General features: G+C 40.3%; 1 protein-coding gene across 20 annotated transcripts in view; it reads left to right on the top strand.

Annotated features, from left to right (window-relative positions):
* Nucleotides 1-3,851: 3,851 nt before the first annotated feature.
* The window catches only part of FAM135A (family with sequence similarity 135 member A), a 134,106-nt gene continuing 116,012 nt past the window's right edge, over nt 3,852-21,945 (top strand). For 13 of the 20 annotated variants that reach the window (XM_074037703.1, XM_074037699.1, XM_074037705.1 and 10 more), the window contains exons 1-4: nt 3,852-4,046; nt 5,609-5,694; nt 17,927-18,020; nt 19,798-19,913. Coding sequence is in view for 13 of the 20 variants with exons in the window: in XM_005552602.5 (XP_005552659.3) it covers nt 19,837-19,913 (77 nt within the window). In the remaining 7 variants the exon portion in view is untranslated. Of the gene's footprint in view, nt 4,047-5,608; nt 5,695-10,783; nt 10,950-17,926; nt 18,021-18,058; nt 18,199-19,797; nt 19,914-21,945 lie in introns of all 20 variants that reach the window. The other 7 variants (XM_074037700.1, XM_045391098.3, XM_074037697.1 and 4 more) reach the window with 3 other exon arrangements.

Raw genomic sequence — 21,945 nt, 5'->3', positions numbered from 1 at the left:
CCAAAAATAATCACATTGTTGAAAAAAGTTGTGGAATAACTTTGACTATATCTCATTTTTAATTTTCAAATAATGACCATACTTACAACAGGAATATTTTAAAAATCATAAAGCCCAGTAAGGAAAAATACAGATTTTTTTTTTTTTTTTTTAGTAAATTAATGTTTAGCATCTGACAAATATGAGACATCCTTCATGAGGCTATTTCCTTTCTTTTTTTTCTTTTTTTTTTGAGATGGAGTCTTGCTCTGCCGCCCAGCCTGGAGTGCAATGGTGTAATCTCGGCTCACTGAAACCTCTGCCTCCGGGATTCAAGTGATTCTCCTGCCTCAGCCTCCCGAGTAGCTGGGATTACAGACACCCACCACCACGCCTGGCTAATTTTTGTATTTTTGGTAGAGCCAGGGTTTCACTATGTTGGCCAGGCTAGTCTCAAACTCCTGACCTCGTGATCTCCTGCCTTGGCCTCCCAAAGTGCTGGGATTACAGGAATGAGCCATCGCGCCCGGACTTCATAGGGCTATTTTCAAATTTACAATATTCATTTCTTCTACTGTCTCAATCTTTAGCTGAATCAATGTTGTGCAACTGAGAAAGGGAGAGATAACCTGATCTTTGGATTACGAGAATACTCCACAGTTAGGAGGGTTTAGCAAACATTCAAAAACACTTCATGCCAAAGTTAAATTATGTAAACCAATTACAAAATAGAAAGGATTCGAAATCTTACATTCCTTGAGCACAACATAGATTGAAAATGACACATATAACATAAAATGTTAATGTACATTAAATGTGACACAAAACTGTTTATTAGCAGTATAATGGGTGACAAGAAATCTGGGATGATAAATACGGGAAGTAAATTTAGAATCAGGAAATTTCTACACAAATTTCTAAAGGAATTCAAATTGTATATAATGTGATTATCTTCTCATATGTGAGAGAAAACAGACCTAGAGAAGGTAAGACACTCTCAAGATAACACAGTATAATGAAGACTTCAGAATTAGAACCAGGTAATCTGACAATTAGATCAGTGTGCTAAATCCTCTAGTAGTCTGTACCTCAGCAGATGGCATAAATTTTCTTATTTCTTATGGTTTTTGTTGTTGTTGTTGCTGTTTTTTATTTTTGAGAAGGAGTCTCACTCTGTAGCCCAGGCTGGAATGCAGTGGTGCCATCTCGGCTCACTGCAACCTCCGCCTCCCAGGTTCCAGCGATTTCCATGCCTCAGCCTCTGGAGTAGCTGGGAATACAGGTGCCTGCCACCACGCCCGGTAATTTTTTTATTTTTAGTAGAGATGGGGTTTCTCTGCTAAACCCAGGCTGGTCTTGAACATCTGACCTCAAGTGATCTGCCTGCCTCGGCTTCCCAAAGTGCTGGGATTACAGGGGTGAGCCAAAGCAGTCCCAGGTGAATTTTCGTATTTCTTTAAGACATTATTTTATATTCGTCTATCAATAGATAATTACCAGGAACTCTTGCTAAATCTCTAGGTTAGTTAAGTGCTCCTCTTCTGGGTTCCCAGACAACCCTGTACCTACCCCAATTTTAACTATGTAGGAGAACTTGTTTTTTTTGTTTTTGTTTTTACATGCCTGTCTACCCCTACTAGACTGCAAACTCTGAGATTTTAGACTACCCGTTAACCTTCATTATATCCCTCAGTAACTAGCACAGTATTTGGCAAACATCTAATAAACAATAAAAATATATATATAATGGTTGAACTGATTTGACTTTTTTCGAAGGCGCACCATGATCCTTGTCAACTTCTCCAGCCTCACATCCGCAAACAGTGGCATAGAAGTCTTAGTTTTAGTTCAGCACAAAGACCAGTTTCTTACGTACAGCTTTTATTTAAGCAATCCTTTTCCCTTTACTCCTCCCAACCGCCACAAGACATCCCACTTCAACTTTCTGGAATCATTTTCTCCTAGAAGTTTTTCCTGACTCATGACCTCTTCCCAAAGTTGGATTAATGCTTCTTCTGAGCTCCAATAGCTCCCTGTGCCTTTATCTCTGCACTATACACATTACATCATAGGGTAATACTGCAAACACTCCACCCAAGTTCTTTTTCATTCATGTTGGTATCTTCCAAGATTAGCACACTGCCTGGCACATAGCAGATGAGTTAACAATGTGATTTGAATAAAAAGAACTCGGAACAGGGAAAGAATCTTGGCACACAGTGTGGGCCACATGGAGTGCACGGAGGTGGAATGCAAATAATTGGTTGTTTACTATATTCTCCTAAGACATGGCTAGAACTAAAAAAACAGAAAAAGCCTTTCCAATTTTGAGGCTAAAGTTCAAGTCACAAAACAAGCAACAAAAGCCTGTTTAGCAAGGACAGTAAAATGGTACAGGGCTATAAAAGAAGGGACAAATTAGAATTCAGGAAAGCAGGCCATTCATACAAATGCAAATAGATTGGTTCACAGGATAATGGGACACCCAATCATGTAAAAACTGGTACAAGCCGGGCATAGTGGCTTAGGCCTGTAATCCCAGCACTTGGAAGGCAGCGGCGGGTGGATCACCTAAGGTCAGGAGTTCGAAACCAGCCTGACCAATATGGTGAGACCCCGTCTGTACTAACAATACAAAAAGTAGTCGGGCGTGGTGGCATGTGCCTGTAGTCCCAGCTACTCGGGAGGCTGAGACAGAACTGCTTGAACTCCGGAGGCAGAGGTTGCGGTGAGCCGAGATCACACTACTGAACACCAGCCTGGGCGACAGAGCAACACTCTGACTCACAAAAGGAAAAAAAAAAAAAAAAAAACTGGTGCAAAGATGAAAAACAATGGTTAAATTATATATTCAAAACCTGTCCCCTAAATGGCCTAGGTTACAAGACATCACCATTACTTTCAAATGAATGCACAAAGCTTTTCCCTTCTAATTCTTACTCTGGTAAAATACACATAACAGAAAATTTACCATTTTAAGTGCACAGTTCAGGAGCATTACGTCCATTCATTATTGAGCAGCCAACACCACTATCCATCCTAGATTCATTTTTAACACACGAGTCGCAGCCGAAATTTTCCTTTCATTAACTCAGCTTTAGCAACATACTGAACTTTATGCACTACAAAAGTTTTTGCCACATAAGGTTCAGAAACAGGGAAGAGTGAAATAAATCAATGATCCTTCATGGGTTTCTGTTAATGGAATGTAACAGCGAAAGGCTTCACTTCATCAGCCCCCTCCCGCCCTTTTTGGCGTCATAAACCGAGAAATAACCAGATCAGCACCCATATCTCCCAAGATGTAAGGACCGGGTCCCGAAAGGCAGTTGTCCCGCCCCAGCGCAGATCCCCTGCAGCCTCCTTTCCTACCGCACAAATCGACTAGCGCAGGAACCGGGCTCTCTACCCGGGACTGCACCGAGGAGCTAGAGAGAAAGGGAGAAACAACATTGTGAGAAAAAAGGCTAAAGTTCTCGAACTCCCTCTTTTTGCCCTCTTCTTGCTCTCTACTCCTCCTCCACCTCCAGGTTCCATCCCTTAAACGCACAGGCAAGCCCCTTTTCTTGGACGCGCGCTTTTTGTTGACGCAACTCTCCCGTTCTCGCGGGAACTTGGGAACGGGAGCCTGGTAGGGCGGACAAATCTCTCGAAATCTCAGTAGGCGCTGGAGCTGGAGGGGCAACTGAAGCTCCTGAAGGGCGGGGCACGGAGCTTGAAGGGGCGGGGCCTAGCCTCAGAGAGGGGAGGGAAGAGGCGGGAGGAGGAGGTGAGAGAGGCCGGGGGCGGGGCCGTGCGGCCGGGGACCTGTTGATCGCAGGTATAGCCGGCTGGCCCGGACTCCCTCGGGACTGGGGCGACTGCGCATGCTCGCTGGCCGCGCTGGGCCGGTAGCCGAGCCGCGGTGACGAACCGGCTCCGCGGTTGCGGTGTTTGCGGTTGCTGTGATGGCGATGTGAGGGGGCCCGGGGCGGGATGGTGCTGACCCGGGTAGGGCCGTCTTCTTCCAGCTGGACAACGAGCTCCTCCGTCCGACAGGCGGGGGAAGAGGCCGACCCAGGCGAGAGGTAACCCCCTTACTGTCTCCTCTGGCTCCCCCGACTCCCGACACCCATGACCCCTCCCTCCGTCCCTCTTTCCCAGGGGCTAGGAAGGAAGCGGCCTCCTCCTAGTCCGCCGCTCGCCCGCCGCGGCCCCTCACCCGACTGCTGGCGGTCGGAGCCTGGCCCCGGCCCCGCTGAAGGTCGGCGGGGACGGCGGTGCGGAGCGCTCTGCGGGAGGCGAGGGGCCGCGGCGCGCTGCTCTCCCGGTGCCCGCGGCCGCCCCTGCCCCTGCGCTCGTCCCTCGACCTGTTCTTCCTGAACCTTGCGCCTAGCGTGTCCCTGCCTTCGCCTGCCCTTCACCCCTACTCCATCTTCGTCGCTCTGTCCCTCCTTTACCCGCTTTCGTGGTTCTGCTTTTTCATCCCGCGTCTCCCACGTGCCTTTTTGCCTTGGTGGTCCCTCCTTGGGAAGCCGCGTATCTCTGTGTTTCCATCCCTAGGCTGACTCCCCTGTCCGGAGCTCCTTACCCTGGCCGACCAGGTTTCTCACTCTTGTTACCTCCATAATTTCTTCCTTGGTTTTATTTTCCTCTCATCCACCTCCTTTGGGTACTTCCTCCTGGTTCCCTTTTTGTTAGTTGCCGATTGTGTTTTGCTTTAGCATCGCTTTGCACTGGAGTTCATTCCATGCCCCATCTTACCTTCGGAAACCCTCACTCCCTTCGCTTTCCTTTGGTACCCTGCTTCATCGCTTTCTGCCTGATGGCCACTATCCTCCCGTCCTTTTCCATCGTGGACCCAGTGAGTCTCTAATCTTAATTTTTTCCCCTCCAAAACTCTTCCACCCTCCCCCTCATTTGTATAAGTCAAGCCTCTTAACTTCATTCTATGTTTTACTTATTAAATCTCTGAAGACTTCTTTGTGTCATATCCTTCTAGTCCTTGCTGCTTTCTGCCTAAGCTAGGTATCCACTCAATGTTTCTAGTTCATCTTCCAGTTTAATAACATTTCTTCTTTCTTTACCGGTTGGTGGAAGTATCATCGAAAGAGTGACAATAAATCGGTTACACTTATTGATTAAAGCTTTAATTTCTAAGAATTATGTTTACCTGACATGCCTGGAAAAGCAACTTGAGTACAGACTTCATGAAACTATAACGGGTTAAGACTTGTTAAAGGTTGACCTGCAAACATACACTTAAAATTTGGAAATTTTCTTGTCCTCCATTAGGTGTAGCTGCCCAAGAACTAATCTTAGATGAAATTTAACAGAATTTATTTTATAAAATGTATTATTAATTTGTTTTATACATTTGCTATTGCAGTTGACTGCATAATTTTCCTGAGAGTCTCTGTTCTCTAATAAATGCATACAATTTCTGCTACCTTTAGAATTAGTGTGCTTATGGGAGACATACGTGAGAAAAAGAACTTTCTAAACGGTTTTGTAGTTTTTTTCTTCCATTGCACTGTGATCAAGATTTTGCTTAAATACAACTTCTCTTTACATAAATAATGGTATAGTGTCTTATTTTGAAGGCATCTGCTGAAGCAATTATGTTCAGTGAAGTTTGTCTTTATTGTAGGTTTGAAGATCAACTGGATTATGTATTTCGTTCTGGAATCTCAAAGCAGTCCACAAACAAATTCTTCCTTACGTTGTCTGTGTCAGGTAGGAATTAAGTTTTCTGTTTCTGTTTTAAGAAGGGAAATACCAAGGCAAAAAAAAATGTAGTTCCTTATTCAAAGTAATTTAAAGTAAAACTAGGAGGCTCTGGTGTCATCAAACCAACTTCTTTGAGAAGAACTAGCAATTGTTGTGTATAGTAAGAGATGATGCACTCATCAGCTTTTAAGATTTTTTAAAAATGAGTTTTCAAATGCAAATAAAGATGACTGCGGCTTCTCAAGGAAGCTTGCACTTCCTTCAAAGCCAGGTCTTTTTATTTTTAGGTAAACATTCATTTAAAAAAAGTAAATGCCTACAAATTCTTGCTGGTATTTTTAGTGAGTAGGTTCCTGTGCTCTTAGAAATCAAATAAGGATTTGTGGTGGACAGCAGACAGAAGACTAGAATTTCTAGTCAGAAGATACGAGCTCTTACGATGACTCATGACATTAGTTTGTAGAACCCACTTTACCTGTGTATCTCAGTGTGTCCAACTGTAAAGTATGGATAATAAAGGTGGCCTCCCAGTAATCTCTCAATAGCAAAGCAAGCCCTAATCACTTAAACATGCTTAGGGCCACCACAGATAAAAATTTGCTATATAAATACTTAGTTTTTATCTCTGTAATTTTAGACTATGTAGTAAGAGTGTAATTGACTGCTTAAATCCCAAATCGAACAGATTTCTTTTTTAAATTTCAGACTTCTGTGAAAAGTCTAGTAGAATGCTAGTGAACTGTGGACTAGCATTCTATTAGACTTTTCTAATATACTAGATAGATGTACTAAATAAAATGACGTGGCTTTGAAGGAAGTGCAAGCTTCCTTGACAAGCAGCAGTTCTAATGTACTAGAGTTTTCTAATTAGTGCATTAACTAATGTATGAACATTAACTAATGTTCATACACAGTGAAACAGACACTGCAGCATTCAGTATGTAAAACAGATATTTCTTTTGTTTGCCACGAGTTGACACTGGAAGGAAATATAAGAGTTACACCTATATCTTTAGTTACATCCTTAATTTTCTGTTTTATATTTTTATTTTGTTTACATTAAATAAAATCTTTATTTTGTTTACATTAAAATCTTGTTGTGGGGGCTGTTAGGGGATAGAAAAGCCAAGGATTGCCTTTGCTTTGATTTTAGGTATTGAGGAAAAACTGCTTAACATTGAGTTTTTTATATGTACATGTGTGCATTTAAATAAATGGATGGAGATGAGGGCATATATATTTGAAGTGTTTTTTTCATGAGTTGTTTGTCAGGAAGAAGGTTTAGAGATGACTGGGAATAAGGTGGGGTGTGGCTCATGCCTGTAATTCTAGCACTTTGGGAGGTTGAGGCAGGAGGATCTCTTGAGGCCAGGAGTTCAAGACCGGCCTGGGCAACAGAGTGAGACCCTGTCTTAATTAAAAGAAAGAAAGAGGAATTAGAAGCAGAATGGTGATGTAGAAGAAAGCATTCTTAATGGACTCAGTGGTTTTTCAGAAAAGTTACAAAGCATAAGTGATTAGGCAGGTCTAGGTTTTTCAGAAGGAATAAAGTGAAACAACTCCACAGTAGGTTTACAGTTTATTTTTAAAGATTGGCAGTTGGTAACAGGTACATACGTGGTTATTGATGATGTGCTAAATTTAAAATAAATATTAGCTTCTTTTTTCTTAAGAGAATGTAAAAGTGTCAGGCATATTATACCATTAAGAGACATCTCCTACTTGAGTAACTAACCCTTCAGGTAGTTCTTATTTTGATGAAAAAAATTTGATGAACTATCTCTCAACCAAGAAACCATTCTGAGAAAAATAGAGCATATTTCCTTTTATGGCATTAGGTCTCTATGAGATCACCCAGAATATAGAACATGTTTCTAAATTGTGTTGTGAATATATTGATAATAGCCTGGGAGTGGGTTTTTTTGGTTTTTCTGGGTTTTTTTTGGGGGGGGGACAGAGTCCCACTGTATTGCCCAGGCTGGAGTACAGTGGCGGGATCTCAGCTTACTGCAGCCTCTGCCTCCCGGGTTCAAGCAATTCATGTGCCTCAACCTCCTAAGTAGCTGGGATTACATGCCCAGGGCACCACACCTGGCTAATTTTTGTATTTTTAGTAGAGATGGGGTTTCGCCATGTTGGCCAGGCTGGTCTCAAACTCCTGGCCTCAAGTAATTCGCCCACCTCAGCCACCCAAAGTGCTGGAATTACAGGCATGAACTACTATGCCTGGCTGTAGTCTGGGACATTTCTGTTAAGTGTTGTGAAATGTTCTTTTGCTACAGGTCTTAATTTAACCTGAACTAGAATAAGTATTCCTTTATTGAAATGCCCTTGAGGTTGCCTATAGGATGCAGCTGTTTCATTCATGATGGGTTTTAGAGCAGTGTTAACTATGACACTTGCTCTTTGATGTCTTCAGATTGCCAGCAAGTCATGGGCTTACATTGGAAATACTGCTATCTATAAATGTCTGAGCAGCAAGATCAGGCCTTATTGGCAATAAAAAATATAAGACTGTGGAAGCCTATATACCCTTTACCATCTCTTTTATCTTTTGGAATTGAGAATCCCAGATTTTTAGAACAGCCTCAGGTTTACTCTATTTGGTATCAACAGAGAAACATACAACTTTTTAAAACATTGTTTATCTTACGTTCTAAAAAGCTATCCTCATTTTCTTTCCTTTGAAAGATGTCCTTTCTCACCCTCTCCACCGAAGATAAAAAGTTAGTCTTCTACTTTTTTCTTAAGTATTTCTATAATTCATGCAAAATGGCATATGTCTGGCCCTTAAGAGTTTATTTTGATGAGTGAGGAGTGGCTGCAAAAGTTTCTAGACAAGGGATTTTCCTTACCTGTGCCCTTTAGTGTAATGATTCTGATAAGCTCACCTGTGCTCTGAATCACTTTTTAAAATGAGATAATGTTTGTGACGAAAGTTGTGTATGTGAATGATTGTGGGGCAAAAGGAGGTCATGAGTGATGATGATCTACAGAGTGAGGCAAGTGACAGCTGGCTTGGTCATTTTATTTAATTAATTAATTTATTTATTTATTTATTATTGAGACGGAGTCTGCTTTGTTACCCAGGCTAGAGTGCAGTGGTATGATCTCAGCTCACTGCAGCCTCCGCCTCAAGGGTTTGAGTGATTCTCCTGCCTCAGCTTCCTGAGGTAGCTGGGATTACAGGCGCGTGCCACCACACCCAGCTAATTTCCTTATTTTTAGTAGAGACAGGGTTTCGCTATGTTGGCCAGGCTGGTCTTGAACTCCTGACCGCAGGTGATCCACCCGCCTCGGCCTTCCAAAGTGCTGGAATTACAGGCATGAGCCACCGTGCCCAGCCTGGCTTGGTCATTTTAGAACAGGGATGTAATCCAGTGACTGAGCATGTTTAGTCCCTGCAAGAGGGAGCTTACAAAGATGGGCAGGAGGTCAGGGCCTCAGCCAATCAAGAAGGAAATTGAATGTAAATCAAGAAATATGACTATAACTCAGATATTCAGACTGAACCAAACCAATGCAGACCTAACCAATTCAGGTGGCCAGAATTTATACCATGTAGCATGTTTAGGGATGCAAGACTAATCCACATGTCACTGGCTGATTGTTTGCAGTTTACTACTGTATGGTCTGACTTGGTCAAGATTAGCTCAAAGACCGTAAGGCCCAGTGCTTATGTTGATTGGAGTTCTGTGCTATAGGTGACTGGGATTTAGGAAAGATGGCGTCTAGGTGTACCTTCGGCCAAGAAACTCATTTTCCTACTCCCTTGGATCTGCTACAGAACATGACTGTTACAATAATATTTTGTTATTCACGAGAGAATAGCATTCTCAAGATTTCTAAGAGTATTCCTGTTTTGGCCAGGTATGGTGGCTCATGCCTGTAATCCCAGCACTTTGGGAGGCCGAGGCAGGCAGATCACAAGGTAAGGAGTTCAAGACCAGCCTGACCAATATGATGAAACCCCGTCTCTACTAAAATTACAAAAATTAGCTGGGCTTGGTGGCGCATGCCTGTAGTCCCAGCTGCTCGGGAGGCTGAGGCAGGAGAATCACTTGAACCCTGGAGGCAGAGGTTGCAGTGAGCCGAGATCGTGCCACTGCAATCCAGCCTGGGTGACAGAGCGAGACTTCATCTCAAAAAAAAAACAAAAAGTATTTCTGTTTTGGGCTTCCTGCTTATTCCTTTAGAGAAGGCCCAAGAACATCAATGCAAAATTAGACTACCTAGTATTAAATGTACTGCATTAACCTCCTTCTAGATTTAGAACATCTCTTGTGTTCCCATCATATTTCTGTTTAGCAAACTTGAATTTAATTAAATAGTACACCGATTACATGTTTTCCCCTCGGTTGGTCTCAGATCTGGAATGTCAGTCTCAGTTCCCACATATTGTCGTAGTGTGAGCCCCTCATCTAATTGTGTGTGAATCTGCTGTTCCTTCATTTGGTATCAGTTCTCATATGTCTCTCTTAATGGGAGCCTCTCATTAAATTGAGTGAACATTTCAAAGTATGTATATTTTTTGCACGACATGGCCCCTGAATCCAAGTTTACTACATTCTCTGGTGTTCAGGTGAAGAAATCAAATTTTTCTTAAAGCTAAAGGAAAAAGTCTGAATATATTGTGCTTAATGACAGTGATATATTCGTCGCCAACGTGAGGCCTAAGGGATTTTTAAGGATTTTTAAGTCGGTCTGTAGGCTGCTTTTGCCTTATGTGGTATCTTTTGGGCATCATTATTCAGATTATCAGTATTAGGGGCTTTGAACCCATGTTTCATGCATGCTAACTTGGAAGTAGAATTAAGAAACTGGAGCTGTTGTCACCATAGTTTATGGAAGTAGTACCTTTTTTCCTTAGAGTGACAAAGGGGAGTGACTGGAATCTCCAATTTGTTCAACTTCTTTACCGTCTAGCTTAGGAGAAAGAACATCCTCAGGGCATCTGTGGGTTCATAATTCAGGAGTCAAGGCTGTTCCATAATTTCTGTGAGAGAATCTGATCATTCCCTGTGGTTTCCAGTCCATCTTGAGGGACCTCTGAGCTGTGACTCTTAGTTTCGGATGTGTCCATTTCCTCTTTTAGGTTCTGAAGCGCTCATGAATTCTGACTATGTACAAGATAGTTAATTTTTTAGGATCACTGTGGATAGTGCAGGAACATCTCCCACATTTTCCAGATATCTATGCCTGGACTCTCCTCTGTGGATATTGGATGTAACTCAGCTGAGCTAATGGGAGCGAAGATCCCTGTAAGTCTTAGAAACTTTGTATGGTTTTATGTACCTAGTACTATATTTGAAGGAGTTAACTATACACTCCAGCAGTTAAAGGGATGGCCTGGTATTCCTAGACTATGCTATCCAGTAGAAATATGTGAGATGTATAATTTAAATTTTTCTGATAACCACATTTGAAAAATTAAAAATAAACAAGTAAAATTAATTTTAATAATAATTTAATCCATATTTCCAAAACATTATTTCAAGATGTGACAAATATTTTAAAAACATACTAATGAAATATTTATGTTCTTTTTTGTACTAAGTCTTTGAAATTCTTTGTATACTTTATACTTACAGCATACCTCAGCACACACTACTTTTTTTTTTTTTTTTTAGGAGACAGAGTCTTGCTGTATCGCCCAGGCTGGAGCATGTGGCACGATCTCAGCTCACTGCAGCCTCAACCTCCTGGGCTCAAGCAGTTCTCCCACCTCAGCTTTCCAAGTAGCTAGGATCACAAGTGTACACTACCACACCCAGCTAATCTTTGTATTTTATTTAGAGACAGGGTTTTGCCATGTTGCCCAGGCTGGTCTCGAACTCCTGAGCTCAAGCAGTCTGCCTGTCTCAGCCTCCCAAAGTGCTGGGATTATAGGTGTGAGCCACCATGCCTGGCCCACACTACTTTTTTTTAGTGTTCTACATTTTTAACAACTAAGGTAAAATGTAATCTCACCAAAACGATAAAGCTATGTTTAATGGAAAAATATTTTACACTGCTTCTGTGTTTGGATTTTAATTTAAATTAATTTAAAATTAAATAAAATTAAAATTCAGTTTTTCAGTCACAGTAGTCACATTTCACTTGTTCAGTGGACACGTTACAATGGCCACCATGTTGGACAGAGCAGCTCTAGAGGACCAAGAATGTCTTTCAGATTAATCCATAAGTTTGTTTCTTTGAGAGTAAGCTAACTTTCCCCAAGATATTAATAAGGTAGTTTCAGATTGTTCACCCTATCAGGTTTGATTGACAGAGAAATCATATCCCTTCTTGTCTCTAAGGGCTTTTCACATAAGTTTCTCACTTAGTTTCAGAGTCATTTCCTGTTTAGGGTCCCCCTCTAGCTTTTTTTGGATTGGTATTTGTAGTTTACTTGGCTGGATTCTCTCTTAGTGACCTAGGATATGACCCAGTAAGGAGCCCCATTTGAATAGACCTCCAGATGATTTCAGTTTTGTGCCACTTTGCCAGGGCCAGTAGAACAAAATGAACAATTCAATCTCAGGTAAGTCAGCTGATTCCAATAATTTCAAAGGTATAGGTTTAAAGTAACAGGTTCCAAACCAGCCAGCAGACTGTGCAGGAGGGTCATGAAACTCTTAGCTTCTGGTAGGTACAGAGAGTTCCTTGCAATGGAGAATCTGCCATGCATCATCTAGGTAAAAGGAAAAAAGCTCTTTCTGCAAACTTCTTGAGAGGACAGACCTGAGTTTTTTTGGTTCCTGTGTGGCGTTAAGAATCTGTGTAAGCCAGAGATTTTGCACTGTTAGCACACAGAATGAATTTGCTCTGTTGCTGAATTTTGTTTGAAATACACAGTTTGTTTTGTTTTTATAACTAGTTGGTGGCATCTAAAATTAAGGAGATTTTACCTTTAGGGACAAAAAAGACTTCCAACTACCTCTTGAAAACTTAGAAGACCCCGATAGTGTAATGCCAGCAAGGACTGACTGGAGCTAAGTAGCCATTGCTCCCTATAGCTGGAAAACAAGTAGTTTATAAGAAGAGAATCAGACAGATCCCCTTTGAATCCAACAGTTCTCTGAATTTTTTTTCCCTTTCTCTCTTTTGCTTGCTCTCCTTTTCCTTTAGTCCCGTCTTTGTATTTTTCTTCTACCACAAAAATAAAAATATTTCTTCTTCTGGCAGAGGGGAGGTAGTGGAAAACAGATTTATCAGCATCATTATGTATATATCTGTACATGTATGTTTCTATTTAGGGGATAGTCAATACAAAGGAGGTATATTAAAGGAAATTAAGCAGCAACAGTAGAATAAAAAGCACAGCAGGATACAAGAGTAAGGGTGGAAGGAACTGCAAACAGGCCTTGAACTTATACTGATAAAGGAATTTTATCACCAAAATTTGTTCATGCATATTTCTGCTTTCAGTATATTAATGCAATAATTCCTTTCTCCAAGTTGGTTGAGTTTCAAGAGGAGACAGGTAATAATAGTTACTATTTATGGAATCTTTAATACTAATTTATTGTTCCTTAAATATTAAGTTGAGTATGTTGTGCCAGGCAATGGGAATACAGCAGTGAACAGAGTAGTCAGAATGTCCTGCCTTCATGGAACATTCATTTTAGTGAAGGAGAAATATTAAAGACTAATAAGTAAAATATTTAGTATGTTAGGTGGAGATAAGTGCTGAGGAAAAAGTAAAGGACTAAAGATATATGGTATGCCAGGAATAGAGAATTAATATTTTTGATAGTACAGTCAGAAAAGCCTAGCCAGGAAGCTGGTATTTGAGTCAAGGCCAGAGGGAAGTGAAGGAGTGAGTCCTGTGGATATCTGGAGAGAAGAGTGTTCCAGGGAACAAAAGTGCAGAGACCCTGAGGCAGGAATGTATTTCATGTGTTCAAAGAGTAAAAAGGAAATAAGTATGATGGGAGTGGGGAGAATTGTAGGAGATGAAGTCAGAGAAGATTCAGATTACATCATATAATTTTATAAACCATTTTAAGACAATAAGATTTGAAGCCACAGAGGGTTTGGAACAGAGGAGAGAGACAAAAACTGGTTTTTTGAAAATAGCCTGAAGAGGGGGAATATATTATTTAGGGTAGAGTAGGTATAGCTGCTGTAACAAAAAGTTACGAGACATAAAAGTCTGAGCAGTCTAGGTAGGGAAGACATTCAGTAATCCACAATTTGTCCATCTTTTTGCTTTACCGTTCTTGAGGACTTGGTCCTAATCTATGTGATCAAAACTAGGGACACCGTCAAGTTGGTATTCCAGCCTGTAAGAAAAAGGGAAGCAGATGAAGTCCAGAGCAAAGAATTTCCTTTTAAACAAGTACGGCAGATATTACATGTTTCTTTTCAGTTTACATTCCATGGATAGGATCACTTGACATCAAGGGAGGTTGGAAAATATAGTCCCAGGCTGGGTGACCATTTGGCTAAGAAGAAGGGAAAACAGACGTGACAAGCAGTCTACCACAGTCTGCCACTTTGGTCTACATTCTACCTATTGATAATATTCCTACATTTCTTCCTTAAGGGAGACAACCCATAGTACCATCCACTAGTTGCATTAATCCAAGCTCTCTGAGAGGCACAGTGCTTTCAGATCTGCAAGTCCAGCAACCTATAAACAAATCACAATTATCTACTCCTCCATCCCTCCCACACATACCCAGCATATGATGGTGGATCAGAAACAGGAAAACAGTAATAAAATCTCCCATTTGGGAAAATAAACAATGAGAAAACTCTTTGCATGAGAATGATGAAGATCCTCACAGTGCATTAATATCCTTAGTTCTGCTTTCTGGTAAGAATGAATGCCAATATTCATTGCATTAAGATCCCTGTCTTTGCTGTCTGGGTGTTTCTTCCTTACATTAACCTCTGTGGCCACATCTGAAGTTGATGTTGAAAGTTTGCCCACTTTGAAGGCTATGCAGTTTTCATAGCCTGCTGCTTGCTCCTGCAGGTTTGCCAGCTTGCAAGTTACACAGTCACAAGCTTTTGCACCCTAGCTTATGATTTATTTGACAAATACTATTCTGTCAGAAACATAGTAGGATTCTTACACGTTTCTCTCCATTCAGTTCTCTGTGCCAGTAACTACACCAAAGTTGTTTTCTGGATGTGGTTCTTAAGCCTGCCTTATTTATTTCTGTCTATGCACCCAACATCTTTTGGTGGCCTCATTTTAATGAAGTACATTCTCATACCTCATTTTAATGATCACTGTCTTAAAATTATTCGAAACAACAAGCATTGGTGGGATGGCAGCATCCTTAATCTAATCTTAACTGCAGAGCTGGATCCCTTGGTTTTGTCAAGAATTCCTTTGAGCAAGGCACTGAACCTGATATGGGGTATTGGTTGCAAGGCCCCGCATTTAAGCGGCCTTATTTCTTTCCATCTTTGCTTACAAACTAGCCAATTCTTGCTTGAGTAAACATGGCAAAGAACCACCAACACCCAGTATTGTGGCATTTTTCATCTACTTTTTCTGGGGCTATGGGCTTTTTATGGGCACTAGTTTTGCAGATTATTGTAGCCAACAGTTTAATCAGTTGTTTTATTTCCACGTAAGAGTAGTTATTAGTATCATAGTGGTATGTTTTCCTTTTGCCTGCTACCTAATTACTAAGCTAGTACTGTGTCCGGAATTGGTGGGTTCTTGGTCTCGCTGACTTCAAGAATGAAGCCATGGACCCTTCCAGTGAGTGTTACAGTTCTTAAAGATGGGGTGTCCAGAGCTTGTTCCTTCAGACGTTCAGATGTGTCTGGAGCTTCTTCCTTCTGGTGGGTTTGTGGTCTCGCTGTCAGGAGTGAAGCTGCAGATCTTTGTGGTGAGTGTTACAGCTCTTAAAGGCAGCGTGTCTGGAGGTGTTCTTCCCAGTGGGTTCGTGGTCTCTGGCTTCAGGAGTGAAGCTGCAGACCTTCGCAGTGAGTGTTACAGGTCATAACGGCAGCGTGGACACAAAGAGTGAGCAGCAGCAAGATTTATTGCAAAGAGTGAAAGAACAAAGCTTCCACAGGGTAGAACAGGACTCAATAGGGTTGCTGCTGGCTGGCTGGCGCAGCCTGCTTTTATTCCCTTACCTGGACCCACCCACATCCTGCTGATTGGTCCATTTTACAGAGAGCTGATTGGTCCGATTTGACAGAGTGCTGATGGGTACATATACAATCCTTGAGCTAGACACAGAGTCACAGAGTGCTACTTAGCTAGATACAGAGTACCAATTGGTGGATTCACAAACCCTGAGCTAGACACAGAGTGCTGATTGGTGCACATACGATCCTCAGGCTATGAAGTTCTCCAAGTCTCCATCCAGTTCAGGAGCGCAGCTGGCTTCACCCAGTGGATCCCGCACCAGGGCTGCAGGCAGAGCTGCCCGCCAGTCCGGAGCTGCGCCTGCACTTTTCAGCCTTGGGCTGTCCATAGGACCGGGCGCCATGGAGCAGGGGGTGGCACCCGTCAGGGAGGCTCAGGCCGTGGGGGAACCCACCCGCAGGGGGAGGAGCTCAGAAACGGCGGGCTGCAGGTCCTGAGCCCTGCCTATCTGCCCATGGCGAGGGAGCCAAACCCTGCGAGAATTTGAGTGCAGCGGGTGACGGGGGCGGGGAGGGGTGGGGGGGAGCGGGATCCAGCACAACCACCGCAGCTGCTGGCCTGGGTGCTAAGCCCTTCACTGCCCTGGCCTGGCGGTGCCGGCTGGCCCTTTTTGTGTGTGTGTGTGCGCGCGCGCGGCCGCCGAGCCCACGCCCATGCCCGCCGAGCCCACGCCCACGCCTGCCGGAATTCACACTGGCCCCCTGAGCCCAGCGTGCAGCCCCAGTTCCCGCCCGCGCCTCTCCCTCCCCAGGTCCTGGCAAGCAGAGGGAGGGGGCTCTGGCCTCAGCCAGTCCAGAGAGGGGCTCCCAGTGCCTCAGCAGGCTGAAGGGCCCCTCAAGCGCCACCAGAGTAGACGCTGAGGCCGAGGAGGCACTGAGTGTGAGGGCTGCTAGCACTTTGTCACCTATCAGTACCACGTTTTAGGATTTCGTTATGGCAGTCTCTTAATTCTGATACTAATTTCTATATTAAGGAAAAGACTAACTTACTGAGAGCTGGTATGGGTGCTAGCTGGACCCAAATCCCAAACCTATATTTTAAGCATTATACTATTCATATATATATAACATATATATTTTAAGCATTATGCTATTCATATATATTATATATTACTATATATATTACACACACACACACACACGGGGAGGTGGGGAGAGAGAGAGAGTATACCTCTTCCTGATGGCTAGTTAACTTCTGAGATCAAGAACTTAGCTATACCTCATACTTACTACAATTCCTATACTATAGTAGGTGTTCAGCAAATGTTTGAATGAACGAATACCCATTTTATACCTGAGTAAATTAAAGTATAGAGACTTGGCCAAACTTTACTCAGAATCAAAACCAGAACATAATCTAAACCCTGCACACAAGAATATATGTACAGGAGAAGCTGTCTTCGACCTCATTTCCACAAAATGGGGAATATCTTATATAAAGATAGCATTGTTTGATCTTAGAAATAGTTACCATAAAATCTTTTGATGTGATTATTAAAGTTTCAAATAGCAGTTATGGGAGCTGGTAAAGTCTACATCTTTATGATAGAGAGAAGAAAAACTGTGTCAAAGAGTGAACATGGTCTTTATTCCAACATTTTTAGTACCTAAAATAATTATACCAGGGAAGAAGATAGATTTTTTAAAAATTTAATCAGTATTTGAAATGTGAGGAAAACTATCCATAGCACATTGAAGCAATCATTGTATCAAAATATTTTAAATAATTCTTTATACACACATACATACATATAGGCATACATACACATACATATGCATGAAATTTCAGAAATTACCTACTTAAGGAGTTACTTTAAAATGGTGAGTTTCACCTCTTAAAAATTAATGAGCTTTTAAGGTTTTGGGTATTCACAGTGGTTCCTACTGAACTAAGAAAGTACTCTATTTGTTACTGCACTTTGAATTATACGTAAGTGAATCCTTAATAGAGAGATAATAGTTAATGTTGATATTGAAATTGTGAATGAAAAAAATCTCTAAAACTTATAAGCCTTCAAAGGACATATATCTTTTATATAAATTGAAAATAGTAACTAACAAAACATAGGTTTCCTTAAGATAGACTTTTTTATGTCTACTATTTTGTTTGAGATGTTACTTTTTTTTCTCATAGGGGGAACGGTATATTTTTAACAACGGGAATCAGTAACTGGAAGTACAAGATTGGTTACTTAATAATGTTTAAAATGAGGCTTTGATCAGCAGAGGTAAGAATATAACTTTTTTTGCACTTGATTCTTAATAGATTCAAATACTTGCCAAATTTCTATGAAGAACTGATTCAAGAATTGGGAAGATTCTGAGATTTTACCCCACTTACAAGCTAACAAGTTAGTCTGCCACAGTGTCATGGATGTTGGCAGGACATGAGACTCATGGATCAAGGTGAAAGATGGTTTATGCTCATAGCACTAGCTAGAGTACCAGGTGACACCTGTATGTGAGTAGGTTGTGTTACAGGAGAAGAACCCTTAATTTGGGGAACCTGAGTCTTTTAGAATGGACAATAAACCTGCCTGACTTTTTTCCTCAGAGGGAGGCTTTATCTCTATTATACAGAACAGTAAACAAATCTGCCCTTTGTTCTAGTATAAGACACTATCTCTGGCTTCTAAGATTGTTCACTATACAAACATCCTTGAAAAGATAGTCTGGAACAAAGGCCGTCTATGTCTCAGCTTGTGAGACGTGCAGAAACATGAGAGGTTTGTGAAGAATTATCTTCCAGCACTTTCTTATTCTAAACTGCTTTTTACACTTATCTTACTTAACAGTCCAATAAGTTATTTTTAAAATATGTACTGTTGATAAGGATGATTGTTATAATTTGTTTTTAAATAGTGAAAAAATGGAAACTACTGAAATCACCCAACAATAGGGGATTGTTTAACTCTAACGTATTCCCAGTGTCATAGTTAACAATTAATGGCCGGGCGTGGTGGCTCATGCCTGTAATCCCAGCACTTTGGGAGGCCGAAGCGAGCAGATCACTTCAGGCCAGGAGTTCAAGAACAGCCCGGCCAACATGGCAAAACCCTGTCTCTACTAAAAGTACAAAAATTAGCTGGGCATGGTGGCGCACACCTATAGTCCCAGCTACTCGGAAGGCTGAGGCAGGAGAATGGCTTAAACCCCGGAGGCGGGGGTTGCAGTGAGCCGAGATAGTGCCACTGCTCTCCAGCCAGGGTGACAGAGTGAGACTCTGTCTCAAAAAATAATAATAATAATTAAAAATAATGTTGTAAAACTACATATGTGGACATATGTGTTGACTGAATAAGTGAAATAAGCAGATGATAAAATGTATATGTGGTTTGATCCCACTATTATTTAAAAATTTTACAAATGCACACACATGAAGAACATACCAAAGTATATATTTCAGTGGATGGAATTGTGAATGTTTTCTATTTGTGCTTGTCTAATTTCTTTTTTTTTTTTTTTTTAACTTCTTTGCAGTTGAATACTTTAGAATTTGTTAATAAAGGAAAAAATCTCTTTCTCTTTTTAAATTTAAAAGTGAAAAGTGATTTAAGAATTTTTTTCTTAAAAATCTTTCATGGGCTTAACTGGGGATTGAAGAGTGTTAATTCTTTTTTTGACTCTGGAGTTACTTATATGTGCAACGTAGCATAAGAATAGAATAATTAGGTATCTTCATTATTTAAAAAAGTTACTATCTATAAGAGATAAAGTTGAGTTTCTTTTAGCAATATGTTGTATTATCACATAAATGTCATCAAGGGAAACAAATCTTAGAAAAAGCATTCTGACAGGACAATCTTAAATTATAGAGAATAGTGCAACTTTAGGAAGTATACATTCTGGTGCTATTTAGTTGGGTTAGGTTAAGTACACTAAAATAATTTGTTTTCATTTTCTGCCTATATATCATATTCTAAAATACGTATAAATAATAGTATTTTTATAAGTTGGCATTTTTGTTACGCTTCTCATGATTTTTTTTCCCTTTCCTTAACAAAGGTGCTGTTATCAGAATAGTCTTCTGGGTATAAATTAAAAATGACTGAAGTTCAAGCAATGGTAGAATTCTCTGTGGAGCTAAACAAGTTCTACAATGTGGATTTGTTTCAGAGAGGGTATGTATTTTACTGTGAAAATGATATATTTTACATAAAATGTACAGTTTAAATTTAAATTTAATTACATGTTTTTATTCCAGCATATATAAGGAAAGCAATGAACTATATTCAAGTAATTATTTTCTCACATAAATTTTATTTATTAAATAGATACATGAATTTAATGATAATGCTGGATATACTGAACCTGTGTTTATGAATTTGTAGTGAGCCTTGAGAGGACTTTAATGTAAATGTATAAGGTCTAATTTTTGCTCTTTAAAATCTTATAGTATATTGGGAAAAAATAAGGCATCCATACAAAACAACTAAACAGAAATATAAAGCATACATGATGAAGCTTATTTCACTTGATTTTTCTATATCAGTGAATGTAGTTTTATAATATCATTTTTAATTATTAACTATTACACTGTAACATGTTATAATTTAACAGTCACCCACTGTTGGGTATTTCATTTGTTTTCATCTTTTCGCTGTTTCACAAAAACACTGTAACAGTAGTCTTTATCAGTAGTACCTATAAAGCAATTTAATAACTTCTTGGCCTTTTGGCTAAGATCAGTAAGTATATATAAGAGGTGCTCTAGGAATCAACAGAAAGACATATTTCTGATTTAGTATGTAAGAAAAGGCATTATGGAGGGATAAGATCAAAGTATAGTTGAGACTTGGATAGGCAAAGGATAAAGTGAAAGATCGTATTTGTAGAAGAGAACGGTATGATTTAATACAGCCACATGAATCAAGTGTTGGAAATAGAAATGAACGTGTTGTTTTTAAGAATATTTAGGGGCCAGGCATGGTGGCTCACCCTGTAATCCTAGCACTTCGGGAGGCCGAGGCGGGTGGATCACCAGAGGTCAGGAGTTCGAGACCAACCTGGCCAACATGGTGAAACCCTATCTCTACTAAAAATACAAAAATTAGCCAGATGTGGTGGTGCATGCCTGTAATCCCAGCAACTTAGGAGTCTTAGGCAGGAGAATCACTTGAACCCAAGAGACGGAGGTTGCAGTAAGCCAAGATTGAACCAGTGCACTACAGCCTGGGCGACAGAGCAAGACTCCATCTCAAGAAAAATTTAAAAAAACATTTTTTTTAAAGAATATTTAGGAAATTGGATATTTTCTAGAAGAATTACAGAAGAAAGTAGTACTTTGTTCTTTATTTATCTGGATTACTATAGAACAGTTAATTGAATACCTGTAACTATTATTACTTTTCTTAATCATATACTGCCACCATTTCTTTGTCAGTACTATCTGAGGTTTCAGGCTTCCACTGGTGGTCTTGGAGTTTATCACCTGAGTGTAAGGGGGGACTATTATAGGTAGTGAATTGAACCTTTTATCATTATGAAAAGACACTGTATATCCTAGTAGCTTTTTGCTTTGAACTATTTTGTCTAATAATATTATAACGTCAGCTTTCTTTTAGTTAATATTTACAAGATATATCTTTTTCCATTCTTTCACTTTCAGCCTTTCTCTTTCCTTGTATTCTGTATTAGTTGCAAACAACATGTAATGGGATTTATATTTTTTATTTTCATTTTCTAGGGCATTTTTTGTGTTTTAAGTGGAACATTTAATCCATTTATATTTAATGTAATGGCTGATTTATTTGTGATTATATTCATTCTTTCTTATTTTGTATTTTCTATGTCCTCTCTTCATTTGCTCTCCTATACTCTTTTGTTTCATGTTCTGATCTTTGCCAGTATTTCAGGCTTATTCTTCAAGGGGACATTTGCCTTTGCCAGGTTCTTAGGGCATTACCAATCTAGGGCTAACTTTTGTTTCTTTAATGAAAAGTTTCAAACATAAAAGTATAGTAAACACACAGCTGTCAGCCTCAGTTACCAAAGTTTTTTCTTCCTATTTCACCTGTTGTTCCCCCCAACTGTTTTTTCAGTATGTATCTCCAACAGAGAAGGACTTTTGTTTTTAACATATTTGTAAAATCATTATTGTACTTAAATGAATATTTAAAATAATTGCTTAATATCAAATAATCCAGTGTACAC

This window comes from Macaca fascicularis, chromosome 4, assembly GCF_037993035.2.
Source record: "Macaca fascicularis isolate 582-1 chromosome 4, T2T-MFA8v1.1".
Classification (NCBI taxonomy): Eukaryota; Metazoa; Chordata; class Mammalia; order Primates; family Cercopithecidae; genus Macaca; species Macaca fascicularis.
Note: the sequence above shows the minus strand (reverse complement) of the source record. Positions and strands in the feature narration are given on the sequence as shown.